The sequence below is a fragment of the Macaca thibetana genome, chromosome X, assembly GCF_024542745.1.
Source record: "Macaca thibetana thibetana isolate TM-01 chromosome X, ASM2454274v1, whole genome shotgun sequence".
Classification (NCBI taxonomy): Eukaryota; Metazoa; Chordata; class Mammalia; order Primates; family Cercopithecidae; genus Macaca; species Macaca thibetana.
This window is the reverse complement of record NC_065598.1, coordinates 125,141,079-125,167,116: the sequence shown is the minus strand read 5'-3', so window position 1 is coordinate 125,167,116 and position 26,038 is coordinate 125,141,079. Positions and strand designations below refer to the sequence as shown.

General features: G+C 52.5%; 3 protein-coding genes across 7 annotated transcripts in view; 2 read left to right on the top strand and 1 right to left on the bottom strand.

Annotated features, from left to right (window-relative positions):
- AIFM1 (apoptosis inducing factor mitochondria associated 1) overlaps positions 1-2,452 on the top strand; it is a 409,113-nt gene extending 406,661 nt beyond the window's left edge. For all 3 annotated transcript variants that reach the window (XM_050777463.1, XM_050777462.1, XM_050777464.1), the window contains 3 exons: positions 25-149; positions 1,659-1,855; positions 2,194-2,452. In XM_050777463.1, the coding sequence (XP_050633420.1) occupies positions 25-149; positions 1,659-1,855; positions 2,194-2,265 (394 nt within the window). In that variant the 3' untranslated portion in view covers positions 2,266-2,452. The remainder of the gene's footprint in view (positions 1-24; positions 150-1,658; positions 1,856-2,193) is intronic.
- Positions 1-26,038, bottom strand: part of RAB33A (RAB33A, member RAS oncogene family) — a 227,423-nt gene that overhangs the window by 53,579 nt on the left and 147,806 nt on the right. The gene's annotated exons all lie outside the window — the stretch shown is intronic.
- ELF4 (E74 like ETS transcription factor 4) overlaps positions 20,543-26,038 on the top strand; it is a 47,482-nt gene continuing 41,986 nt past the window's right edge. For 2 of the 3 annotated variants that reach the window (XM_050777461.1, XM_050777458.1), the window contains exon 1: positions 20,938-21,108. The gene's annotated coding sequence lies outside the window, so the exon portion shown is untranslated. Of the gene's footprint in view, positions 20,813-20,937; positions 21,109-26,038 lie in introns of those variants that run through there. The other variant, XM_050777459.1, reaches the window with a different exon arrangement.

The window sequence follows — 26,038 nt, the reverse complement described above, 5'->3', positions numbered from 1 at the left end:
GAACACCCTCTTCTCTCTTGTTAGGAGTGATTTGGGCCCCGACGTTGGCTATGAAGCTATTGGTCTTGTGGACAGTAGTTTGCCCACAGTTGGTGTTTTTGCAAAAGCAACTGCACAAGACAATCCCAGATCTGCCACAGAGCAGTCAGGTAAGGAAGCCCCAGCACTCCTCTTAGAAAGTGTTGAGAAGCAGTGGTCCAGATTCTCCTGAACAAGGGGTTTCTGTATTGGCCAGCGGGGGCTGTCAGTGAAAGCCTCTCTTCATGTTGTGCTTTAAAAGAAACCAAACCTCAAGTCCTCACTCTTTAGTGGTCTGAGATTTGGCAAAATCAGGTATCCTGGGCAAAGCATAGATTCAAATATTGCGGGTATCTGTCCTAGACAGTGGACAGTGGCTAACTCAACGACACTGTTGTTTCGTTTGTCTCTGGGAAGACCTATCTAAGGAAGAAAACAAGAAAACCTGAACTTTTTAGGTTGCGTTTTTTTCTTTCTTTCAGTTGTCATTTTTATTATTTTGCTTCAGGCGAATCTCAAGAACACGGCCTGAGAGCCTTAGCTTAAGACTGGCTGTCCTCCATGGGTCCTGGGCAGGGAGGAACTGGGCTGAGTAGTTCTTTAGCTGCCTCTCATTCCATTTGGCAGATCTTAGTGCCAGGTTTTCTTTAGATGGGAGGCACCTCTCTTGGAATGAACTTCTCTCCCACACATGTCTCTTTCATTAACTCCGAGACCTTATTCCTTAACCTTAGCTCAAGTTATTTAACCTCTGTGTCCTTTTGCCAGAGGTGTCTCAAGGGCAGGGTGCTCTTTAAGAAGGAGAAAGTAAGACATTATATGGATATGTAGTTCCTTTTCCTGTGTAATTCTAATGTATTCCATATTCCTTAATTGATCTCTCCTAGTAACCTAGTAAGTGGATTCATGTCACTGCTCTGTTCACTGGACAGTGTTATTGGAGGCTAGTGGTTCTCAGAAGGCAAGGTGCCCCCTTCCCATGCCACCCTTCCCTTCCCCTCTTATCTTTCTCTAGGAAGAAATGCCTTCACTATGGTTTTTCCATATGGAAGTGCCTTCTGCTTTGGCTAAAGTATCTGTCTAATAGCACTGTCCAATAGAACTTTCTGCTGCGATGGAAATGTTCCATCTCTGCTCTGTCCAGTACATTAGCCACTAGCCACATGTGGCTTCTGAGCTCATGAAACATGGTGAGTGCAGATAAGGAACTGAATTTTACATCTTACTCAGTTTGAAATGATGTTCATTTACATGGCTGTGGCTAGTGGCTACTGTATTTGGACCATGCCGCTCTAGAATATTTCTTAGAGGACAAGGACCAGCCTTCTGCAGTTTGAAGAAATCCAGATATCAGGAAATATTCATAGCATGAATTTAAAATGAGATAATAAGGGAGGGAAGTTTTGGGTCAGACTGACCCTGTGCCCAGGAGCTGGCAAGGAAGACCTTTCCTTGGCTTTGTCACTGGAGAGGGGCTGGTGAAGGCCAGGGTTTACTGAGGGGGCATAGAGAAACAAATCCTCTAGAAGTAGCTTGAAGCAGGCCTTGAAAGACTGTTGGCTTCTAGAATTTCCCAGGCTCATAATAACTGAAGTTTTGATTTTGCTTCTATGTTTATTTGTTTTGGGGGCTGGCCACAGGAACTGGTATCCGATCAGAGAGTGAGACAGAGTCCGAGGCTTCAGAAATTGCTATTCCTCCCAGCACCCCGGCAGTTCCACAGGCCCCCGTCCAGGGGGAGGACTACGGCAAAGGTGTCATCTTCTACCTCAGGGACAAAGTGGTCGTGGGGATTGTGCTATGGAACATCTTTAACCGAATGCCAATAGCAAGGAAGGTAGGTGCCCGTCATAACTCTTAGAGGAAGATGGGAAGTACGGCTCAGAAACACTCCTGTAACTTCATCAGGTGCCCTGAGATGCATTGTCCCCCAGGTCAAATTGTGCCTAAGCAGAACAAAGGTATAGCCTTGGCTCAGGAACATTATTTTTCACTTGGGACTTGGCTGGGTGATCTGGGAGTTGGCAGGCTGCTTGTTTGGGTTTAGCAGAGAGCTGTTCCCACACCTCCCTCCCAGTGTGATATGGGGACTGCCCCAGGTGGCCCCATTGTGTGGGCATGGCCTGAACGCACATGGAGTGAGTTAGGGACCTATTGTTACTCTCTCTCCCTCAGATCATTAAGGACGGTGAGCAGCATGAAGATCTCAATGAAGTAGCCAAACTATTCAACATTCATGAAGATTGAAGCCCCGCAGTGGAATTGGCAAACCCTCTGCCACCCCTGAGGGGTCGGATGGGTAAAGGAGCATTTTTTTATTCTGCAGACTTTCTCTGTGTATAAGTGTGAATGATCAAGTCCTTTGTGAATATTTTCAACTATGTAGGCAAATTCTTAATGTTCACATAGTGAAATAAATTCTGATTCTTCTAAATTAAATTTTGTTCTCTTGTCAAGGGGGCAGGTGGGTGAAGGAGGAAAACCTATTAGAAAGCAAGCAAATTGCAGCACCCACCAAGGGCAGGATTTTTGTCAGCCACGTATTCGTGCCCTACTCCACCCGTGAAACTCCTTTCATTTCCAAACTTCCCTCATCCCTCCAGACCTCTTTGCACACACCTGCTGTGGCCTCGGCCCACAACACTCGACTCCCCTCCTCTCCTCTCAGGAAGTTCACTATCTCTGAAGACTTTCCCAGCCTTCCAAGCCTCATCCTTGTGTATGTGTCTCCCTGCTAGCCCATGACTTCCTGGAAGCAGGAGCCCTGACGTTAAGGCCTTGCTCACAGTTTTATCTCCAGAGCTTGGCACAGGGTCTGCTTCATACTAAGTGCTTCATAGATCATCGTCGAATTAGTGAACAAATAAATGTATGGAATAGACTCCGTTTAACCTGGAACAACTCCCGTCCCAGAACTGGATTGGGTCCTGCAGGGGACAGAAAGGGCACTTACTACAAATCTGAGTTCAGAGACCTGGTGCTTCACAGTTAAACCTGGAGACGGACTCGTGGAAGGACCATCATCTCTTGACTCTTCTGCCTGTTGTCCTCATGCCAGACCTCTCTTAAGCTCCTTTTTTCTAAAATACGCTTATGGGCATACCTCACTTTACAGATTATTTCCTGGGAATACAATTCAGAGTTTCACAAGTCAACTCATTGTTTGGCATTTTAGATTGCTTAACTTTTAAAAATCAAATATTATTATTATTATTATTATTATTATTATTTTGAGATGGAGTTTTGCTCTTGGTGCCCAGGCTGGAGTGCAATGGTGCAACCTAGGCTCACCACCTCTACCTCCTGGGTTCAAGTGATTCTCCTGCCTCAGCCTCCCGAGTAGCTGGGATTACAGTCATGCACCACCACGCCTGGCTAATTTTGTATTTTTAGTAGAGATGGGTTTTCTCCATGTTGGTCAGGCTGATCTCAAGCTACCTACCTCAGGTGATCCGCCCGCCTCAGCCTCCCAAAGTGCTGGGATTATAGGTGTGAGCCACCGTGCCCGGCCTAAAAACGTCAAATCTTATTTAAGAGGAATTTGTTACTACTTTCAAGAGTCCTGTTGTGAAACTCCATGTATATAAAAAGAAAATTACCACTAGTCTGGATTTTTTTTTTAATATTGGGTTTGATTAAGGGCAGTTTCAGCTTCAACCAAATCCCTTCTGAACTCTGGGAGAACAGGCCAAATCTCCACCATAAGAATTAGCAGTATAGGTATACCATGCAATACTATATGTGCAATACTATATGGATACAGGTTTAGTCGAATGTGATCATATCCAAATGATATATCCAAATCCATATGTAGAAAACTCATCTAGAGTCGGGTGCAGTGGCTCACGCCTGTAGTCCCAGCACTTTGGGAGGCCAAGACAGGTGGATCACCTGAGGTCAGGAGTTCGAGACCATCCTGGCCAACATGGTAAAACCCCATCTCTACTAAAAATACAAAAATTTGCCAGGCATGGTGGCGTGCACCTATAGTCCCAGCTACTCAGGAGGCTGAGACAGGAGAATTGCTTGAACCTGGGAAGCGGAGGTTGCAGTGGGCGGAGATTGCACCACTGCACTCCAACCTGGGCAACACAGCGAGACTCCATCTCAAAAAAAAAAAAAAAAAAAACTCATCTAGTATCCTGTGATATAGAAATTATTATACAGCAGTAATTGCTGCTTACCGAGATGGGGGTAAGACTAAGATCCTAGTGTTCCACAAATCATTAAGAAAAGATCAAATTGTGATTTGTCTTGCTTTAGTGTTGTATACAGTTTTGTCAAATTCTTTGACAGTAGTTATCCTTATATGGTATGTCATTGTAATTCAGTGGATTGAAATTAAATGATCTGTTCATCTAATCAGTGTTCATTGGGTGCCTACTCTGAGCTAGGTAGATGTCAGAATAGGAAGATGGATAAAACATGGCCACTGCTTTTAAGGACGACCTGATGTCGGTGAGGAATGCAGACACATGGATGCAGAACTCCAATACAATGAGCTACGTCCATAGAAGGACACAAAAAGTACTGTGGCCATGCCAGGAATGGAGAGATCAGCCACAGCAGCCATCCTGAGTCAACCACTGCTGTTAGGCCACTTCCTAAACCACCACTTGGTCCATGTCCCCTCCCTGTTTAAAAATATACAGTGACTCCCTGTCACCAACCACATCAGGTTCAAAGTCTCCTGTAGTACTAAGCCCACTCTGCCTGTGTCACCTTCCCCGTGACTTTTAATGCAGACATGCACACACACACACCTGGTTTATTGCCACCTTTAAACTTGTGTTCATGCTCTTCACATCTGGAACGCCATCCCTCCTCCCTTTACCTATCCAAATCCTGCTCATCTTTCAAGGCCTACATCAAGTCCTCCCTTGGTGGCATGGTACCAGTTGGACTAGTGCCCATGCATGATTTCTCTCTGAACTCCAGTTGCACTTAGCACCTTTGAGTGTAATTGTTCTTTAAGTCATTCTAAAGGAATTGGCAGCTGTCTCAGAGCAGAGCCCATGTTTTCTTCTCAGGATGGGGACCATATGCTGCACCCTGGTGAGGTGCTGAGCAAGTCCTTGGTCAGTTGGCTGGATGATGCTAGATAACAGAGCTGACTAAAAATGCACCTCTGTCTTGTAGCCTCTGATATCTGTAATTCAGGTTGTTTATGGGAGGATGTTCAGATCATAACCACTTCACTCACTGTCACAACTTGCCACTTACCCCAGGATGCATTTAATCTGCCCAAGCCCCTGAGGATCCTGGGCTGCAACTTCTTTCTTTTCTTTTCTTTTTTCTTGAGATGGAGTCTCGCTCTGTTGCCCAGGCTGGAGTGCAGTGGGTGATCTCGGCTCACTGCAACCTCCACCTCCCAGGTTCAAGCGATTCTCCTGCCTCAGCCTCCCCGGTAGCTGGGATTACAGGCACACACCACCACGCCCGGCTAATTTTTGTATTTTTAATAGAGGTGGGGTTTCGCCACGGCAAGGCTGGTCTGATTTCTGACTCCACAGACAAGCAGTGCCAGTCAGGGTTTGGCCCTCAATACCTGGTCTGTGATCAGCTAGACCACACCACAGTGCGGTGCAGGGCTAGTCCCACCCTGGGAAGAAGAGGCAGGCTTTGCCCAAAGAGCAGGCATCTGGAGCCCACCCATTTGACTTCAACCTCGCTTTCCTTGGCCATTTCACAAACGGTATCAGATGGTCCTTGGCACCACTTAGTGATGGTCCTAACCTCTGCCTGGCTACCTGTAAGCCACAGCAGGGAGTGTCCTAATGTTTTTAAAGGTGGAGAGGTGGAACTGAGGGAAGGAAGGAAGTTTGATTGGAAAGGGGTTAGATTAAGCCTCTTAGTGAAGGATGAGGTCAACATTTGTGATTTTTGTTGTTGTTGTTGTAATCAACAGGGCCTGTTTTGGAGACAAGAGGCTTTAAACAGAAAGGGCTGGGGGTGGGACTCCACAGTGACCTACTGCAGGCTGCTTCCTTGAAGGAAAATCAGCAGCTTCTCAAGAGACCCATTTATACAAAGGAACTCTCCCCTCCCTTCCCCCACTGCCCCTTCCCTTTCCCGCTCCTCTCCAGTTTGGCCGCTGCCACATCCCTTCTGTACGTCCTTCCCTGACTCCACCTAAAGCCAGGCACCCTTGCTGCCCTAGAGATTGTTGGGACTCGCTCCCAGTGCCTTGCTTTCTGGGCAGAGGGGAAGTTCTGCTGGGCCCAGAGGTGAAGTAAGACTGCCTCTGGTCTCTTTCCCATCTTATCAGGGAATTCCTGGCGGGCACAGACACGCGCACACAAAACCACACACAGATACACTCAGCCCAAGCCAGTGATGACGTTCCCCTGCCTGGCTGGTTCTACATATGGGTGTGACTAGGTCAAAGAGGACAGGGAGGGTCTAAATATTTAGATACTGGACTGCCAAGCCCTCGATGGGAACCAGAGATCCTCTCAAAATGAACATTTGCAGAAAGAAAAGCAGCCCCTGGCGTCTCTGGAAGCTCGCCCAGTACTGTCGGCCAGGACTTGTTGCTACCAACTGGCCTGGCACTCACGGCTAGATCTGGGTGTTCTGCTGAACATACATTCATAGGACATCAGCATTATACAAGGCTACTCTGTGACCGTGGTGGATTGAGACAAAAACAAGACCGCTGCATAATCATGTGAACAGATGAAAACGTGAACATTGCCTGAACCTTGAAAATGACCAAACACCCCCCACCCCCATCCTGGTTTTTCTGAGTAGCTGCTGCTTCCTTACCAATTGCAGCTTCAGCCTCGCTCTTGTCTGCCCTCCTCTTAGATAAGATTGAGTTGATAAGATACTCAGTCCAATCACAGAATCACCAGCATCCAGTCCAGAACAAAGCCTGACTTCCTTAAACCTTCCTCCAAATCCCCTGACCCGACCTGAATCCTCTAAGTCTTTTCTAGCGCCCTCTTCCTGAGGCATGTCATGATTCCCCCATGGGGTGCCTTCTTTCTTGCCCCAATGAGCAATAAACCCAACTTGTATGACCTCCGTGTTCCTGGTCTTTGACCAGAGGGGGTTGACAATTTGGACACAAATAGCCAAAATATCCTCTGGAGGACCACTATCAGGCAGAGACCCCAGTGAAATTCGCCTAGCCTAGGATGTCTTGGCATTTGCAGTACAACACAAAGATGCTTCTCAGGGAGCACCTAGCACAGGTATTGAATTTATAAATAATATACAAATAAATGTATTCATTTCTTTAACATTTTCTGAGCAATTAATGCATGCCATAGTACTGTACTAGGCTCTGGAGATAGGAAGATGAGTAATATATTGTCCCTGTCTTCCTTCAATGGCTTTATAACTGAGTGGTGGCCACAGACAAGTCAACAGGGATTATCAGTGTCACCTAACTGCTGGGAGTATGATATGTGAGTTCCGATTGGAACTTCATTGCTTCACCAGTTGCTTTACTGTTCTATCTATTCTAGGCATTTTTAAAAATAGAGATGAGGTCTCACTTTGTTGCCCAGGCTGTTCCCAAACTCCTGGGTTCAAGCGATCCTCCCACCTCAGCCTCCCATAGTGCTGGGATTACTGGCATGAGCCACTGTGACTGGCCTATTCTAGGCTTTTTCTTCACCGACCAAATCGTAGTTCCCCCGTTTTATGGTTGTGTCTTCTCTGTCATCACTTTGGAAAGAATATGGAGAGTGCCCTGCTTCTTAGAGGATGGAGCTGACATTCCTTTCACCCAGAGATTACACGTCTCCCTCTTCACTCTTCCTCAGATCTTTCATTCTCCCACGTCCTCTCGGAATCTCTGCAGTCTTCCCCTCTTGTTTTCCTTTTTTTTTTTTTTTTTTTTTTTTTTTTGAGACAGAGTCTCGCTCTGTCGCCCAGGCTGGAGTGCAGTGGCCGGATCTCAGCTTACTGCAAGCTCCGCCTCCCGGGTTTACGCCATTCTCCTGCCTCAGTCTCCCGAGTAGCTGGGACTACAGGCACCCGCCACCTCGCCCGGCTAGTTTTTTGTATTTTTTAGTAGAGACGGGGTTTCACCGTGTTAGCCAGGATGGTCTCAATCTCCTGACCTCGTGATCCACCTGTCTCGGCCTCCCAAAGTGCTGGGATTACAGGCTTGAGCCACCGCGCCCGGCCCCCCTTTTTTTTTTTTTTTTTTTTGAGATAGAGTCTTGCTTTGTCACCCAGGCTGGAGTGTAGTTGTGTGATCTCGGCTCACTGCAACCTTCTCCTCCCGGGTTCAAGCGATTCTCCTGCCTCAGCCTCCCAAATAGCTGGGATTACAGGTGCCTGCCACCATGCTAATTTTTTTTGTATTTTTAATAGAGATGGGATTTCACCATGTTGGTCAGGCTGGTCTTGAACTCCTGACCTCAGGTGATCCACCCACCTCGGCCTCCCAAAGTGCTGGGATTACAGGTGTGAGCCACCGTGCCTGGCCACCCCTTGTTTCCCTTTTCCCTGTGTTTCCTCTTCGGGTTCCAGGGGCTGCTCCCTGCCCGTGTGTTTTCTCCCAAAGCAGAGGAGCACAGTGAAAAGAATACTCTTCCGGATTTCAGCTGCAGTGCTGCCGCTCACTGCCTGGATGGCCTTGGGCAACTAGTTTCTGAGCTCTCTGCTTCCTCATCTGTAAAATGAGAGAACAGACTAGATCATCTCTCACCTTCAGCCCTGACCTCCTGTGTATGCAACAGTCTTTCGGTGTTTGCATGGGACTTTCTTCATCTCTCCATCTCTCAGTTGCTGTTTACCTCTAAGGTCTAGAGAGACTGCCATCTCCCAGTGCCTCTGCTGTCCCTTTGGCTCTACTAGATGTACAAGTTTTGCTGGTTTCTGTTTTGTTTTTAGTTTATGGCTTTTGTTTATAGTTTATTTTTCTTTGACCTACCCAGTTACATTTGGACCTGGGACCCCCTAGAAATTGTACATTGTACATTATCTTATTTCCTCTCCATGGAGAGTTTGACAGCCTCAAAACTGGGCTCCATGAAACGGGTTATCCTTCAGCCCCTAAGCTAAAGTTTGGCTTCAAACCCAGAATTTCCCCCAAGGAAGGCTTGACAGTGGGACTACTGTCAGCCATGATCCTAGCACACGCATTCCTATGGGCTCCCAATTCCCAACAAACATGCCCTACAGAACTGCTCTGTGGACAGCCATCATAACCCAGGCTTTCAACCTAATACTAAGGTGGGAGCTCAGAAAAGCTCCCTCGTGCCATATAAGCCCAAGCCCTGAGACCAGCCCTTCTACCTCCCACCCCCCTTGCTCCTAGTCCATGGCCATTTCCATATTGACCATGGCCTTGGCAGAGCCGTACCCTGAAGTGCAGTGACAAGCAAGCCAGGAAGCTTGCAAACTTCAACACCCAGCTTTGGCTTACCGTACAGACAAAAGGAAATTGCACACAGGGAAACAATGCCAATCCAGTACCAGATTTGCTGGGTGGGAAAGGGTGCTTAAGGACTATGCCTCTCTAGAAGGAAAGGGGAGCTTTAGGTGTTTCAGAGGCCAGCAGGGCTCCTCCAGCTTGAAGCCTTCCCTGCCTGGGCCTGAGGCCCTTAGGCAGCTTGTGGAAACTAATATTCTAAGCAACCAGGGTGTGACTCTGGTTTCCCACCCCAGTGGAGAGGTGATGAGACAATCCAATCCTCTCATCCCTTCCACTGCCCTCAAACTAGTAGCACAAGGGGGTGGTATGAAAACCCAGACTTCTGGGCCTCCAAGTCACCCCCACCCTATCCTGAACTGGTCCACTATCAAGTTCCAGGAGAAAGGGCCAGTGACCTCTCAGATGATCAGCTTGACTTGCTGCTGGGGTCCAGAACAGCTCAAGGCTCAGAACACTCCACACTTGTCCCTTCAGTGGCAGAAGCTGTTCCACATCCCGCCTGAAGCAAGCCTGTGTTCTCACTTGTTCATTAAAACAGGTGTTTCCAAAGACAAGCCATCAGCTTCCAGGTGAACCCCCCAGGCAGTCCCAAGGTTCTGAAGAGGGAAGGGGATCCCCAGACCCCTTCCCTTGGGCAGGCACTCCCTGAATGCAGTGGCTAATTACAAAGGGATACCTTTGTGAGAGCTTTGCCCAATCTTGCAAACATGCAATTCCCTCCTGGCCCTGTGCACCCCCAGAACAGCACAAGTGGCCAGGTTGGAACAGGGGAGCAGAGGTCTCCATGGGGACTCCCACCCACCACTGCCCTCCCAGCTGCCCCACCGAATCCTTCCCGGGGAGCCCAGAGCCGCCCCAGTTCGCCTGTCAGGACGGGAGGAGGAAGGGAGGTGGGAACAGAAAGAAAGGAATCCAGCACTTTGGGAGTCCGAGGCGGGCGGATCACCTGAGGTCAGGAGTTCGCGACCAGCCTGGCCAACATGGTGAAACCCTACTAAAAATGCAAAAATTAGATGGGCGTGGTGGTGGTCGCCTGTAATTCCAGCTACTCCAGAGGCTGAGGCAGGAGAATCGCTTGAACCCGGGGGTGGGGTGCAGAGGTTGCTGTGAGCCGAAATCGCGCCACTTCACTCCAGCCTGGGCGAAAGACCCAGACTCCAGCAAAAAAGAGAAAAAAAAGAAAAAGAAAAAAAGGATTGAGGGGAAGTTTCAAAGGGTGTGCCGGGGAGCGGGGAAGAGTCTCATTCTCATGAGTCAGCGGATCGGGCTCAGTGTGACTTCACTGCTTCCCCAGAAGAGGCGCCCGGGGCAGGAGGCCGCTCAGAACGCAGCAGCAGGAGTGGAAGCTCGGGGCGCTGGCTGCCTGCGCCGGGGAGGGCGCGGGACAAGGCTCGGGGCTGGGCTGGTCAGGCCGCTTGGGGCTGAGGCGCCGAAGGGAGGCCTCGTGCCAGCGAGGAAAGCTGGGGGCAGAGGAGCCGATATCTCCTCCTCCTGCTGCTCCTCCTTGGACGCCAGTTCCCGCCGCTGCCGCCGCGTTCCGCGTGCAGGTGGCGCTGCAGAGGCGCCCGGCACTGCTGGGCGGGTGGGGGCGCTCAGCCCCACCAGGATCGGGGCTTGGAAGGCGCGCGAGCCCAGAAAGGGGGTGGAGAGGAAAAGGCCACCAGCCCCCGCTGCTTCTCGGGCGGTCCCCGAACTCGAGAGAAGGACGCGCTCCCACCCCAGTGGCGGGAGAGTACGGAGATCAGCCCCGCGGCCGAGCACCCCAGGTCGGAGGCTGGTTCCTGCGCGCTTCTGCAAAGTCTCTCGAGCCACCTCCCAGGTCCCGCAGAGCCCCGGGCGGCTCCTAACTTCAGCAAAGGGATTGCGGTTTCGGGCGGTCTTTGCTCTCTGGGGATGGCGCTCTTGACCCTCGGGCAGTAGAATGGAAACTGTGAGTCGTGTCTGAGGCGTTGGGGGTGGGTTTCCCTGAACAGCCACTCTCTAGCCTGGCTCCCATGAGACTTAGAACGCATCTCCAGCATAGGGATGCAGACTGTGGCCAAGGCTGGGGCACAGCCTGACACTCTGCTCGGCCAAAATGAGAGGTAGAGACTCTGCTCAAGTCCGGATCTAGAGGGACAGTTAGGTGTTCCGTGCTTGTCAACCCGGTCTTCTGCAGCTATATAAGGAAAAAAGAAAAAAAAACAAAAACAAAAAACTAAGAGGCTCATCTGGGGCTCAAGCTTGCAACCTCTGTCTTCATAGATAGAACTTCCTGTCCTAACTTCTTGCAGGCCCTGAACTCTAGAAGCCATGATGCTGCCTTGGACATCCTTGTGGTGCTTGGTGGTTATGAGGTGGCTGTTTAGTTAACATATTGAGAATATTAAGGCACAAAAATAACCTTGTGGCCAGAACCTGTGGGGAAAAGTTGTTGGGGGCTCCAACCCCGCCCTTTCCAGAAGCTGAAGTGGCCACTTCTGTGATACAACTTGACATAAAATCTATGGGCAGAGTGTGTCCCTCTTTTCTGTGCCAAGAAATAAAAGCTGCACCCTGTGCTAGCATTCTGGGTGCCTCTCCTCCCCTCTCAGTCCATCCAGTTCTCCTGCTTTCAGGGTGTCCAAAACCATCTGAGAAAGTTATCTAAAGACTTTCCATAAAGAAAGGGAAGGGGCGGGGGGAATCCAAAGGATCCTAAACGTTCCCAGGTCTCACTGTGTGCCAGGAGAAATACCGTCTGTCTCCTGCCCAGACCTCAGAGCCCGGGCCTTTTTCCTACAGGGCGGTGCCCAGCTATTCCTGGAAGCCCCCTCCTTTCTACCAGCCCCCTCCCCAAGGTGTCTCCTCCCAGAGCATGACCGAGGAAAAAGATCAGATCAGCAAAGCTTAACGCCCCCCTGCCCCCTCTTTCTGTCCCCAACCTGACCTGCAGTCTCAGCCTGTGCCCTCTCCTGATGCCACGGCACCGGCTTCTTCTCCTAGAGCAGGACCTGAGCCGTGAGCTCTTCCCCAAGCCCCCCTAGGTGACCAGGAGAGGATCTGATATACTAATTTGTGTTAATGTGATAATGGGAGCTAATGGGGTCACGTGCTAACCACGGGTCCAAGTTCTAACTCAGCATCACAAACTCAACCCCAAGTTAAGGCTGCAGGGATGGGAATTTTGGGCTGACTAATCTCCACAGCTGGCTGGAGGGGGTGGGGGAGTGGGAGGAACCGAAGCCCCTGGACGATCCCAGGGTCTGGTGCCTTTGAGCTGCTGTCTCGGTTTCAGTTTCATCCTTGGCTGACACGTTCCTCTGAAGAGTGGAATTGCTTTGGTTTCCCTCCAGTCCCTCTCTCGTCCCTGGCCGCCTCCCTTTTGGATTGCTAGCTCCACTCGGTCAGCCCTTCTCTTTGTGAGGGGAGAGATGGGAAGATAATTTGGCAGTGACGATGAAAAAATGTACACGTAGACACCCTGAGACACACAGGCTCACATACCATACTGCTTCGCAGACAGACATATGCACACGCCCTCCACGAACACACACGCATGCACAAGGGGACCTGACATCCAAGACTTGAGCCCACACATACACGCATATGCACACACACGCACACCCCGAACACAGTTACACCCTCACTCACTTCTGTGAGACCCACACAGACATGCACATAGCCAGGCAAGGCCCAGAGAGCCATGTTGCACACAGACCCGCATGCACACTCACACACCCTCACACACACAAACCAGCAGCAGCCGCCAAGTTGGATGGCTTCCTCAAAAGAGGGCTGGAAAGCTTGTTTGCTGCCAGCAAAGGGGCCTAGACATTCCGTGAAGTGACTCATACTGCACCTTTATACACATTGTTATATTTTTCTGCATTCAACAACAACCACCCTCAACCCTGATGTGGGGGCAGGGTGAGGAAACCGGAGAGTGGCTGCATTTCCACTGGGCCTCTGCTATGCCTCTGTCTAGCAAATGTTTCAGGCCTGTCCTCACTTCCCAGTGGATTGTGGCAATCCCAAAGAGCAGAATTGTCTACCTCCTGGTACAAACCTCAGCCCGGGCCTGCCCCTTGGGAGAATGCAGAGTGGATGAAATTGGGGTCTAATGAGTTCCCCTCATAGACGTCTACTCCCCCATCCTACCTCATCCCTAGTCCTGGATACCTGGGGCCAGGCCCCATGGTCCCACTGTGGTGTCCCAGTCTGAGCCTCTCCTGATCTCTCCTCTCCAAGTGCCCTCCCCAACTCTCCAGAATCTGGCCTTACTGCCACCTCCTTGCACACTTCTGGGCAGTGGCATTCACTTTATATAATACATAGAGCCCTGTGCAGTGTGACTGGAGGCCCCTCCCTTCCCCTGGGTCTCTTCTCCATCTGAGGAAGAGATGCCAGCTTGATGGCTACTTGTGTCCCCATCCCCCAGCATACTCAAGGGCCTGCAGAAATTCACTTTGTGCTCGCTCTGGCAAAACCTCCCTGTGTTGACAATCTTGGTTCGCCTGCACGGAGCTGTGGGGAGATCAGCCAAGGCCAGGGCCTCCCCAGCTTCACTCTGAGGACACATCAGAGGTCAAAGAGACGACGCAGGACAGGCGTTGGGCCAGCAGATATTCATGGCTGAGGGGTTAACTCTGGCACCACTGGACAGTGGCCCCAAACCCCTGGATGTTGTACTGCCTCTGATAGGAGCCCAGGGCAGGTGGGCTCTTTGCCCTGGTCCCAGGGACTTTTGCAAGCTGAGCTTTGGCTCCAAGGTAGAGGTTGGGGATCAGTAGAGTTAGAGACTTCAGGGCGCTTGCCCTCATCTCATTTGCTGACTCTGCCCAAAGCCACTTCATCCTCACTTTTTTTTTTTTTTTTTTTTCAAATGAACCACACGTTTGAGTCTTTCCATCTCCCCCACCCTCCAAATTTCCCACCATCCCAGAGGGCCCTCCTGAAGAACACGGAATCTGTTTCCCAAACAACAGGCCCACTCCCCAGCTGTCGGGGGTTGGGGGGTAATGCCTCCCAGCAGCCACCACGCTCAGGGTTGACGTGGCGAGCACCTACTCACGGCCAGCAGCGCCTCCTGTGTCGGCATCATCTCCTCCAGGCAGCCAGCCCTCCTGAGCTGCTGTCCAGCTTGACGACAGGTGAAAGCCAGTGATCTTCTGAAGTTTTGTAGGGGCTTTGATGGTGCTGGGAGGAGAAATATATAACTGTTTGTTTTTTCTTTTTTCTTTTTCTTTCTTTTTTTTTTTTTTTGAGACGGAGTCTCGCTGTGTCGCCCAGGCTGGAGTGCAGTGGCATGATCTCAGCTCACTGCAAGCTCCGCCTCCCGGGTTCACGCCATTCTCCTGCCTCAGCCTCCCGAGTAGCTGGGACTACAGGCGCCCGCCACCATGCCTGGCTAATTTTTTGTATTTTTTAGTAGAGATGGGGTTTCACCGTGTTAGCCAGGATGGTCTCGATCTCCTGACCTCGTGATCCGCCCACCTTGGCCTCCCAAAGTGCTGGGATTACAGGCATGAGCCACCGTGCCTGGCCAATGTATAACTGTTTTAATAACTGTAAACTCAGCAGGGTGAGCTGCAAGGACCGAGTGGCTTTCCAAGAGCCCCAGTCAGGAATGCCTCCCAGCCTCTGAGGGTGGTGCAGATGAAAGTTGTGATCTGGGAAGTGGCTACCAACTCCATCCTCTCATCTGCATGCCTGTGCTTTAACCTGAGTCCACCTCCACCCCCAATATAGGCCAAGGCAACAGACCGTCATCGGTGAAGAAAAGTTGTGGTATAACCAGCCCATGTTGCACACAGATCCACATGCCAAGGAGTTAAGTGAGGGGAGGGAGGGAGAAATCAGCCACCTTGTCTCCAAAGAACCTGGGGTGGCCAGGCGCGGTGGCTCATGCCTGTAATCCCAGTACTTTGGGAGGCCGAGGCGGGTGGGTCACGAGGTCAGGAGTTCAATACCAGCCTGGCCAATACAGTAAAACCCTGTCTCTACTAAAAATACAAAAATTAGCCGAGCATGGTGGCACACACCTGTAGTCCCAGCTACTCGAGAGGCTGAGGCAGAAGAATAGCTTGAACCTGGGAGGCGGAGGTTGCAGTGAGCCAAGATCCTGCCACTGCACTCCAGCCTGGATGACACAGCAAGATTCCATCTCAAAATGATAATAATACAAAAAATTAGCCAGACATGGTGGCAGGCGTCTGTAATCCCAGCTACTCGGGAGGCTGAGGTAGGAGGGCTGAGGCAGGAGAATCACTTGAGCCTGGGAGGCAGAAGTTGCAGTAAGCTGAGATTGCACCATTGCATTCCAGCCTGGGCAACAAGAGCAAAACTCTGTCTAAAAAAAAAAAAAAAAAAAAAAAAAGACCTGGGGTGATTTGCAGGAAAACATGGGCTATCAGGCACTGCTTGAAGAAAGGAATTCTGTTTTGCAGCTATTCAACAAGCTTTTTAGAACAAACACTGCTTATGCTGACCAGACACAACCTTGACTTGGAGATCTCTGCATGCCACTTGGATACCCATGGCCTTGTCACGTAAACCCAACAGAGGCAAACCTGGGGTTATTGAATGCAACAGAAGAATGAGTACTGGCTTTATAGGAAGGATTATAGGGGGCTTCTCAGATTTATAGGTGGGAGGCTTCCTTTTACACCATAACCTGTCTCCCAGCTTTTGAATACACTCCTCGTTCCAAAATTCTGATCGATAGGCAACTTTCCTTTTCCTTCCTTTCCTCCCTTTCCTTTCCTTCTCTTTCTTTCTTTCTTCTTTCTCTCTTTCTCTCTTTCACAGTTTCTCTCTGTCACCCAGGCTGGAGTGCAGTGGCATGATCTCGGCTCACTACAACTTCTGCCTCCCGGGTTCAAGTGATTCTCCTGCCTCAGCCTCCAGAGTAGCTGGGATTACAGGCACCCACCACCATGCCCAGCTAATTTTTGTATTTTTAGTAGAGGTGAGGTTTCACCATGTTGGTCAGTCTGGTCTTGAACTCCTGACCTCAGGTGATCCACCCGCCTCGGCTTCCCAAAGTGCTGGGATTACAGGCGTGAGCCACTGTGCCTGGCCAATAGGCAACTTTTCTAGTATGTGTCTATGGTGGTATGTTCGGGCTCTGGCCACAGAAACTGTGGCGTTGTGGTATTTTGCTCTGGCCACAAGTTTGAATAGAATTTGTTGAGGACAAGGAGTTAAGTGAGCAGAGGGAGGGAGAAATCAGCCACCTCGTCTCCAAAGAACCTGGGGTGATGTGCAGGAAAACATGGCCTATCAGGCACTGTTTGAAAAAATAGATAAAGGCCAGGCATGGCGGCTCATACTTGTAATCCCAACACTTTGGGAGGCCGAGGTGAGAGAATCACTTGAGCCCAGGAGTTCAAGACCAGCCTGGAAAACATGGAAAAACCCTGTCTCTACAAAAAATACAAAAATTAGCCAGGCATAGTGGCGTGCATCTGTAGTCCCAGTTACCCCAGAGGCCAAAGAGAGGGAGGATCGCTTGAGCCCAGGAGTTGGAGGCTGCAGCGAGCTATGATCGTACCACTGCACTCCAGCCTGGGCAATACAGCAAGACCTTGCCTCTGGAAAAAAAGAAGAAGGAGACAAAGAGGGTCACTGAAGGCTGTTAAAGTGGAAGGACAAGTTGAGTGTGCAAGTAGGGAGGTGGAACGACATGGGCTGTGGGCAACACAGAGGCCCCTCTGCTCTTTGCAGGACTGAAGTTTTGAGACCACCCAGTCAGGGTTGGAGACTGGGGGAAGCAGGGCTGGAAGGAGAAAGGCTCAGAGTGCTCCGCTCATGGTGCAGGCTGGGCATCCATGGGCAACTCGAGAAGGGGAATTCCTGCCAAGTCAGGGAATGAGCCATTGGTAGAAACAGCGTGGCTGTCGTCAGGAGAGTGGTGATCTCAGCCTGGCTGGCCCCATCTGGCTGGGGCTCACCCAGCAGGTAAGTGGAAGAGCGGCGAGCCGTGTGGGAAAGGAGAAGGGCAGCCAGGAAGGTCATTCAGGTGGCCCACGGCTCCCCAAAGCGAGGTCAGCCTTTTTCATCAAGGTGGGTGGGGCTTGTTTTGGCTGCAATGCGCAGATCATGGGGCTGTGGTTAGTTCTGAGAGGCTGGGGAAGGTGGGAACTTATGGGATTCCCACAAGCCGTGGGCTGCAGGGCGCTGGCAGGCGTTAGGGCCAGTCACCATGAGCTGGTTGGCAGTGCCGACCTGTCTTCCTGCCCTTCCCAAAAGGAAAACCTCTCCTTGCGTGCTGCCTTGAGGCTTCAGCCTTGGTTCAAACTACATTCACTCACCGGAGGGATCCACCATTAGTCCTGAGCAACTTCAGCCCTGGCCCTGTCATACTTTCTCCTGAGAGCTGGGTTGAGAAAGGGAAATGAAGATGAACATGACGACTAAGAGAGCTAACATTTATTGAAGACTTACTAGGCACCAGACACCGCCATAGACATTTTAATCTCATTCAGTCCTTGCCACAGCCTTGGGAGGTAGGTTCGTATCGTCTCCAATTTAAAAATAAGAAAAGCGAGGCTGGGGGCAGGGAAGTGAGGATGGTTAATGGGTACAAAAATATAGTTAGAATGAGTAAGATCTAGTACTTGATAGCACTACAGGGTGCCTGCAGTCAACAATAATTTATTGTACATTTAAAAATAACTAAGGCCAGGCGCAGTGGCTCACGCCTGTAATCCCAGCACCTTGGGAAGCCAAGGCGGACGCATCACCCGAGGTCGGGAGTTCGAGACCAGCCTGACCATCATGGAGAAACCCCGTCTCTACTAAAAATACAAAAATTAGCCGGGTGTGGTGGCGCATGCCTGTAGTCCCAGCTACTCGGGAGGCTGAGGCAGGAGAATCACTTGAACCTGGGAGGCAGAGGCTGCAGTGAGCTGAGATTGCACCATTGCACTCCAGCCTGGGCAAAAAAAAAAAAAAAAAAAAAAAAAAATCAACTAAACTAAAAGAGTATAACTGGATTGTATATAACACAAAGAAAGGAGAAATGCTTGAGGTGATGGATACCCCATTTACCCTGATGTGATTATTACACATTGCATGCTTGTATCAAAACATCTCATGTAACCCATAAATACATAAACCTACAATGTACCCATAAAAATAAAAAACAAAAATAAAAAAATAATTTATTTTATTTATTTATTGTTTTGAAATGGAGTCTTGCTGTGTCATCCAGGCTGGAGTGCAGTGGTGCAATCTTAGCTCACTGCGACCTCTGCCTCCCATGTTCAAGTGACTCTCCTGCCTCAGCCTCCTGAGTAGCTGAGACTACAGGCACGCACCAACACACAGGTGAATTTTTGTATTTTTAGTAAAGATGGGGTTTCACCATGTTGGCCAGGCTGGTCTTGAACTCCTGACCTCAAGTGATCCACTCACCTCGGCATCCCAAAGTGCTGGGATTACAGGCATGAGTCACCGCGCCCAGCCTAGTTTTGCTTTGTTTTGTTTTTAAAGAAGAAAAGTGAGGCTCAGAGAGTTTAAGTGACTTGCCCAAAGTCACACAGCTGGTAAATAGTGAGCTGAAATAGGAACCCAGGTCTGTCTGAGGTTACAGACCACTGAACTCTTAGCAAAATGGGAAAGTGTGTGTGTGCGCGCGCGTGTGCAGACGTGTGTGTCCATTCGTGAGTTTCAAAGTCAAGGTAAAGAGGGCTTAGGGACATCTGGAACCTACCCCAAATTTGAGAGGGCACCCTAGTGGATGAGAGGCCAGCAGAGAACCGTGTGTCTCCAGGATCTGGAATCCCCTGGGAAAAGCATGCCCGCTTGTAAAAGACAAAGTGCTTGTTTTGGGGACTTGATTCCGAGTACCCAGGAGGTCTCATGGGCCGGCGCCCCAGTCCAGCCACAGGATCTTTCCCTGGGAACTTGTAATCTGCAGCCGCCTTTGTGGCCATCATCCACCACCATTCCTGTCCCCCAGTCCTGCGCCTGGGATTATCCTTTCCCAAGGCAGGAGAAGCAGGCCGATGCTGGAGGCTGAGCAGGTCCTTCAACCTGAAGTCCTTTAGAAGGCCCACATCCCCTGGGGCCCCTTTAGTCTTGCTGCTTTCTGCCAAGGCTTAGGTCTGGCTGCCCCCCACCCCCAATAAGGCCACGTGGAACTATACAGAGTAACAATTCCCAGCGGACTCTCTCCAGAGCCTCCTATCCGCAGATCCATGTAGGGGGCGATATTGATGTCGAGGCAGGTCAGAGAGGGCAAAGGGGAGATAGAAGGGGAGCGTGCGTGAGTGGCTTTCAAGTGGGCGCGTGGAGTAGAGCAGCCTGGCTTTGGACAGGGGAAGAAAGGTACGGATGGGCTTTCTTCCAGCACCCGAGCTCTGGCTGTCTTTGCACTTGCTGGGCCAGCCCCTCTGCCCCTAGCCCTTCCCCTGACTCATATCTTTCCTGCGTCCCCCACCCCAACTCCCCGCAGGAGTCCTAGACTCGACTTCCCTACGAAGTCGCCGAAACTCTCCAATCACCCCAGGTGTTCCGCCCCGGATTCTGCGGAGTCGGGCATATCGTTGCAAAATTGTATCCTCTGGGCATCTCGCGGCCTCACCCGCCGCACGGCCCGCCCTCCCGCTGGGGCCCGCACACCCCAGGAGCTCAATAATGTGGAGCGCAGGGCTTGGCCCAAAGGCGTCAAGCAAGTCTCCACTTGCACGGGCCGAGGGGGCTGGACGAAACCTTCCCGAGTCCGCGGGGAAGGGATTTCTTTGCGGGGCGTTGTGTGAGGGCTTCGAACCGGGAAGGGTGCCGAACGAGCAGAGAGCCCCGGGGCCCGCTGGCAAGAAGCAGAGTAGGGGGTGCCCGCCCGGGCCGCGGGGCACGACGCGGGCTCTGCGGGCGCCCTGCCTCGTGGTCCCCCGGGCGCGAGCGAGCCGCGAGGGGAAGGAGAGGCCGCGCGGGCCCCTGGCACGGCTCCCCCTGCCGTGCTGGCGACCGCGGCGGGCGGGCCGGGGCGGAGGGGCGCTGTTTCCACCGAGATGCCTCGTCCCTCCCTCGTTCCCTCCCCCACCCCGCCCGCCCGCGGTCCCTCCCGTCGGTCCCTCCCTCCGGCTCTTCCCTCCCTCCCGCCCTGCCTCCTTCGCGCCCGCCCCAGCCGCCGCCTGCGGGGACGTGTGTGTCTCTAGTGCAATTTCCCCTTTCGCTCGCTCGTTTCGGTGCAGGTCTGCGCCGGCTCGCGCCCCCTCCCCGGGTGCCCCCGCCGCCCCCTGTCTTGGCCCGGCCCTCCCCGGCGTCCGCCCCGCTACCCGCGCGCTCCACCCCGCCCCCCGCCCGGTTTTATCAGGGGCGCCGCCGTCTCACCTGGTATTTGCATCTCTCCCTCCAACTTGCCATTGGCGGCGCGACGTGTGGGAGAGCCCTGCGCCTCGCCCGCCCGGACCAGCCTGCCCCGGCGCCGAGGTGAGTCACGGGCGCGGGGTGGCGGGGGCAGGCGGGCGGGGAGGAAGGGCGGGCGGGGAGGGAGGGCGGGGGACGGCGGCCCCGGCGGCCGCGGGGACGGACCGGGCGCCGCGCTCAACTTCCACTTCTCCTTTCGCCGGCGCCGAGCTCCCGGCGCCACTCGCCTGGCCTCCGAGGGGAGAGGACGGGCTGGCGGGGCTGGGGACCCGCGTCTCGGCCCCCGGAGCGGGGAGGGGACCACGGAGACAGACCCTGGCCCGGCGACCAAGCTGGGCCCGTGAGCCACTCGGCCTCAGGTACGTCGATGGCGCCGGTTCTTCGAGCCTTCGGGGACCTGGAAAAGTTTGCCTGAGGGCGGAATCGAGAGCGCTGGGGCCCCGGCGTGGGGCTGGGGGCCCGGGGAAGGGCTGGAGAGTCGCGGCGTGTCGCGAGCCGCCCTGGCGTCGCCCCGCCGCGCGTGTGCTGGAGAACCCGGGCTCTCGATCCCGGGATGGAAATGGAATGGATTCCCCGAGTCGGGGAGTCGGGGTAGGGGCCCCTGTTTTCCTTCACCCCCAGCAGCTCGGGTTCCGTGACGGGGCCGATCGTGACAGCGGGGCCCCCAGAAGCTGGGCGCCCGAGGGCAGAGGAGGTGGGGCGGACTGTGGCGGAGCTGCTAGATTGATCCGACTGCCCCCGGGGCTTCTGGGGCCAGGGCTTTAGGGTCACACGCTTACACGCGCACGCAGACCTATGACTTGGAGAACTGGATCGCCAAAATAGAGACCTCTTGGCAGGGGCCGGAGTTTCCGTGTGAGCCAGCCGCCAGCCTTCCCGCTCCCGCGTTCCCGCTCTCCCCGGCTCTCCCGCCTCCCCGTTCCCTCCCGGGCCGCCGCCTAGGGGACTCAGCAGCCGCACCGTGCGGGGTCCCCTCACGCCAGCGCCTTGCTTTGGAGGCTTGAGGGACTGCTGAGGCGGTGACCGCTTTATGAATTCCTGGCTCGTCCACCGCACCCTAACCCTAACGCCTTTTTCTCACCACCGTATGCCTGGACATCACCTTCCTGACCAGAGTCACCTCCTGAACCCTTGGCACCTCGGCTCAGTGAGGTCCTCCTGGGCCGCCCCCGCCCCCCACCATACCCCAGCCGAGGGATTTGATGGCCATTTGATTCCTGCCCCTCATCCCTCGGCCTGTGATAGAGAGGCCTGTCTGGTCCTGCAGCCTCTCCGGGTTAATGTTTGACAGTTCATTGTGGCTAATTATTTTAATTAGCTCTTAAAGTGGGAAGGAACAGTTAACCTTGGACTTCTCGATTTTGGCCTGGTGGGGCCTCAAATGGGAGGAGTGCTGGGGAGGTGGGGAGGTAGGAGCGGAAGTGAGGTCACCACCCCAGGGCCTGAACCACCACTGCTCAACCCCAACAGCTGGTGGGCACGCCCATTGGGGACTCACCCCCTGCGAGCTGACCCCTGGCCCGAGTGCCAGGTTGGAGGTGGGTGAAGGGAACAGTTCTAGCTCTTCCCTTTGTGGAGACTTTGGCACTGAAAATGCCCGGGGAACACGTATGCCCGGCAAGAATGCCAGTCCTTCCTTGCAGTTAGTTACACTGGATTTTCCTGGTTATAAAGTGCTTTCTTGACCATTAATTCAGACTCAGTGCATCCAGTACAGGAGCAGCTTAGGGGGAGCTCTCTGGAGTTCAGTGAAGATTATCAGGGAGGACTTCCTATCCCAGCCAGCCGGTGTGAGGAAGAGGCTACCTTGCATGTGGTTGTTTCTGGGGCTGGATTCAGAGCCTGGGATCTCTTGTTGGGGGCTGGTGGGGGGGGGGGGACCATGAAGCAGGCTCCATACTACCACCCTCACCCAGCCTCTTGCTGTGAGCCGAAGGAGTGGCTTGTTTGCAACTATGTCTGGCATTCCTCCCTCTGCTGCACTGTTTGCTCGGTGGTTGCTCAGGAACTGGCGCCCACCCCTGGACAACCTAGGGGCCCAAAATCCACTCTCCCTCACCTAGTGCTAAGTGGTGACACAGCGGCTTCTGTCTTCTCTGGCGTATACTGGGATCTAAAAAGGAGGGTGCTGTGGTCTGTCTCTAGGGGCCTGATGGATAGCATGTCCAAAATGCCCCTCATCCTGCAAAAATCAGGCCCTGTGTCACAGAGACCCAGCTAGACACAGGCTGAGGAATTTGCTTTCCTGGGAAACCTCTGCTCTTCTGCTCTTAAGCTTGGCCTTCATCCTTTCAATATCCCCTACCCCCGCAATTTTCTCATCTTACATCCAGTTTTTGTTTATGTTTAGTATTTTCTTTTTTTTTTTTTTTTTTTAATTCAGGGTCTCACTTTGTCACCCAGGCTGGAGTGCAGTGGCATAGTCACAGCTCACTGTAATCTTGAACTCCTTAACTCCAGTTCTTTTTGTTTTTTTTTTGAGATGGAGTTTCTCGCTCTTGTTGCCCAGGCTGGAGTGCAATGACATGATCTCGGCCCACCGCAACCTCCACCTCCCAGGTTCAAGCGATTCTCCTGCCTCAGCCTCCCAAGTAGCTGGGATTACAGGCATGTGCCACCATGCCCGGCTAATTTTGTATTTTTAGTAGAGACGGGGTTTCTCCATGTTGGTCAGGCTGGTCTCAAACTCCTGACCTCAGGTGATCCACCTGCCTCCGCCTCCCAAAGTGCTGGATTACAGGCGTGAGCCACCGAGCCCCGCTACCTCCAGTTCTTTTTTTTTTTTTTTTTTTGAGACGGAGTCTCGCTGTGTCTCCCAGGCTGGAGTGCAGTGGCGTGATCTCGGCTCACTGCAAGCTCCGCCTCCCAGGTTCACGCCATTCTCCCGCCTCAGCCTCCCAAGTAGCTGAGACTACAGGCGCCCGCCACCACGCCCGGCTAGTTTTTTGTATTTTTAGTAGAGACGGGGTTTCACCATGTTAGCCAGGATAGTCTCGATCTCCTGACCTCGTGATCCACCCGCCTCGGCCTCCCAAAGTGCTGGGATTACAGGCTTGAGCCACCGCGCCCGGCCTACCTCCAGTTCTTAAAGCCTGACTGTCTAGGTTGAAATCCCAGCGTTGTTATTTACTAGCTATGTTATCCCAGTCAATTGTATGCCCCAGTTTCCTTATCTGTCACATGAGACCTACCTTATAACACTTTGGTGAGGATCAAATACATGAATGAATACATATAAGATGCTTATTAGAGGCCGGGCGCGGTGGCTCAAGCCTGTAATCCCAGCACTTTGGGAGGCCGAGGCGGGTGGATCACGAGGTCAGGAGATTGAGACCATCCTGGCTAACACGGTGAAACCCTGTCTCTACTAAAATACAAAAAAAAATTAGCCGGGCGAGGTGGCGGGCGCCTGTAGTCCCAGCTACTCGGGAGGCTGAGGCAGGAGAATGGCGTGAACCCGGGAGGCGGGGCTTGCAGTGAGCTGAGATCCGGCCACTGCAGTCCAGCCTGGGCAACAGAGCCAGACTCTGTCTCAAAAAAAAAAAAAAAAAAAAAAAAGATGCTTATTAGAATAGCACATGGCACACAGTAAGTGCTAGCTGCCCTTACGATATTGCCTAATGCAGCGCCTAAAACTCAGATTCAATTCGGCAAACACTCGCTCAGAGCCAGTCCTAGTACCAGGCCCCAACGAAGTGGCAGTGAGGAAAACATGGATGTGAGGAAGACACCACCTGCCTTCCGGGATTGCGTGTACCTTTTCGTGTGGGCTGGAGTCGGAGCAGGGGTATGGGAGGGGGCCAGGGAGAGAGGATACATCGTCTATATAAATAATTGTAATCGGAAGCCGGGATCAAATCCCTGAGCCAGTGTGGGGGATCAAGCACCCTAGACTTGGGGGCTTCTCTTTGCCTGAAGACCTTGGCCAGATTCTGGTCTCGATGCACCCCCCACCCTCCCCACACACAGAGTCTTGCCTAGGATTTGGGTGAATTCAAGGGAAAGGGACACTGGCTTCTCTTCTTTTCTTTTCTTTTCTTTTTTTTTTTTTGAGATGGAGTCTCGCTCTGTCGCCCAGACTGGAGTGCAGTGGCACGATCTCGGCTCACTGTAACCTCTGCCTCCCAGGCCCAAGCAATTCTCCCTGCCTTAGCCTTCTGAGTAGCTAGGATTACAGGTGCCCACAACCTTCCCCAGCTAATTTTTGTATATTTTAGTAGAGATGGGGTTTCACCATGTTGACCAGGCTGGTCTTGAACTCCCGACCTCAGGTGATCCGCCCGCTTTGGCCTCCCAAAGTGCTGGGATTACAGGTGTGAACCATCGTGCCTGGCTAGGACACTGGTTTCTGCATGAGCTACAGATGGCAATCTTGCAGGATGTCATTTGTTGGGTTCCAGGGCAGGATGGCATTTCTTAGGGACACCACCATACATCCCTATAGCCCCCTACAGTGGAAGGGCTCATGTTTGCCACGCCCCCTGTCTCCCCAGGATCCCCCACTGAGCTGGGAAAGGCCCTGGGCAGCCTTCTGTCCTCAGGGTAGGGCCTGACCCCAACCCGGGCTTGGCATCTCTCCTGGATTTCTAAGCTGCAAAGAGGTTTCTGGCTTCTCTTCCAATTTATTCTCTTTGTGGTTCTCAGACTGAAAACTACTTCTGCAGGGGAGAAAGGAAACTCCTGCAAGGTACCCACAATCCCATAGGTGCTTTCCTAGGGTCAGGGGCTTTTCTCATCAACACCAACCTGCCTGCAAATCTCTGGCTGCTGAGCCTCGTGTGTCCTGTAATAGCAGCCTCACTGCTAATGCCCTGTAGCTCGGGCCCCAGTGCTGGTTGCCAAGAAACTGCTGGTCGGGGTGCTTATGAGGGTTCTGACCTCATAGGGGCTGCTGAGTTTCAATTCAACAGACATTTATTAACACCTACTGTGTGCCCAACCGATGCTAGGTGCCGTGGGGGAGATGAGAGGAGGAGGCGCTGGGGAAGAGATGACTAAGACAGTGAAACAATCAGAGGCGAGGACAAGCAGCCGGGCCAGTGGCTGGTCAGGTGCTAATTGTGCTTGTTGGAGCAGAGGCCAGCGCAGCCGGGACTGGAGGTCAGCAGCAGCTGGAGGAGGGAGGGAAGGCTTTGTGAGGGATGCGGGCCTAGGCTAGACCTTGAAGGGGGGTGGGGGGAAGCAAGGGGGAGATTTGGCTCAGCAGAAAAGGAAGAAAAGACGCCTTTCTCTCTATTCCCTGGCCACGAACTGACCTTCGAAGCCTGGATGATTGTTTGGCAAGTGCGT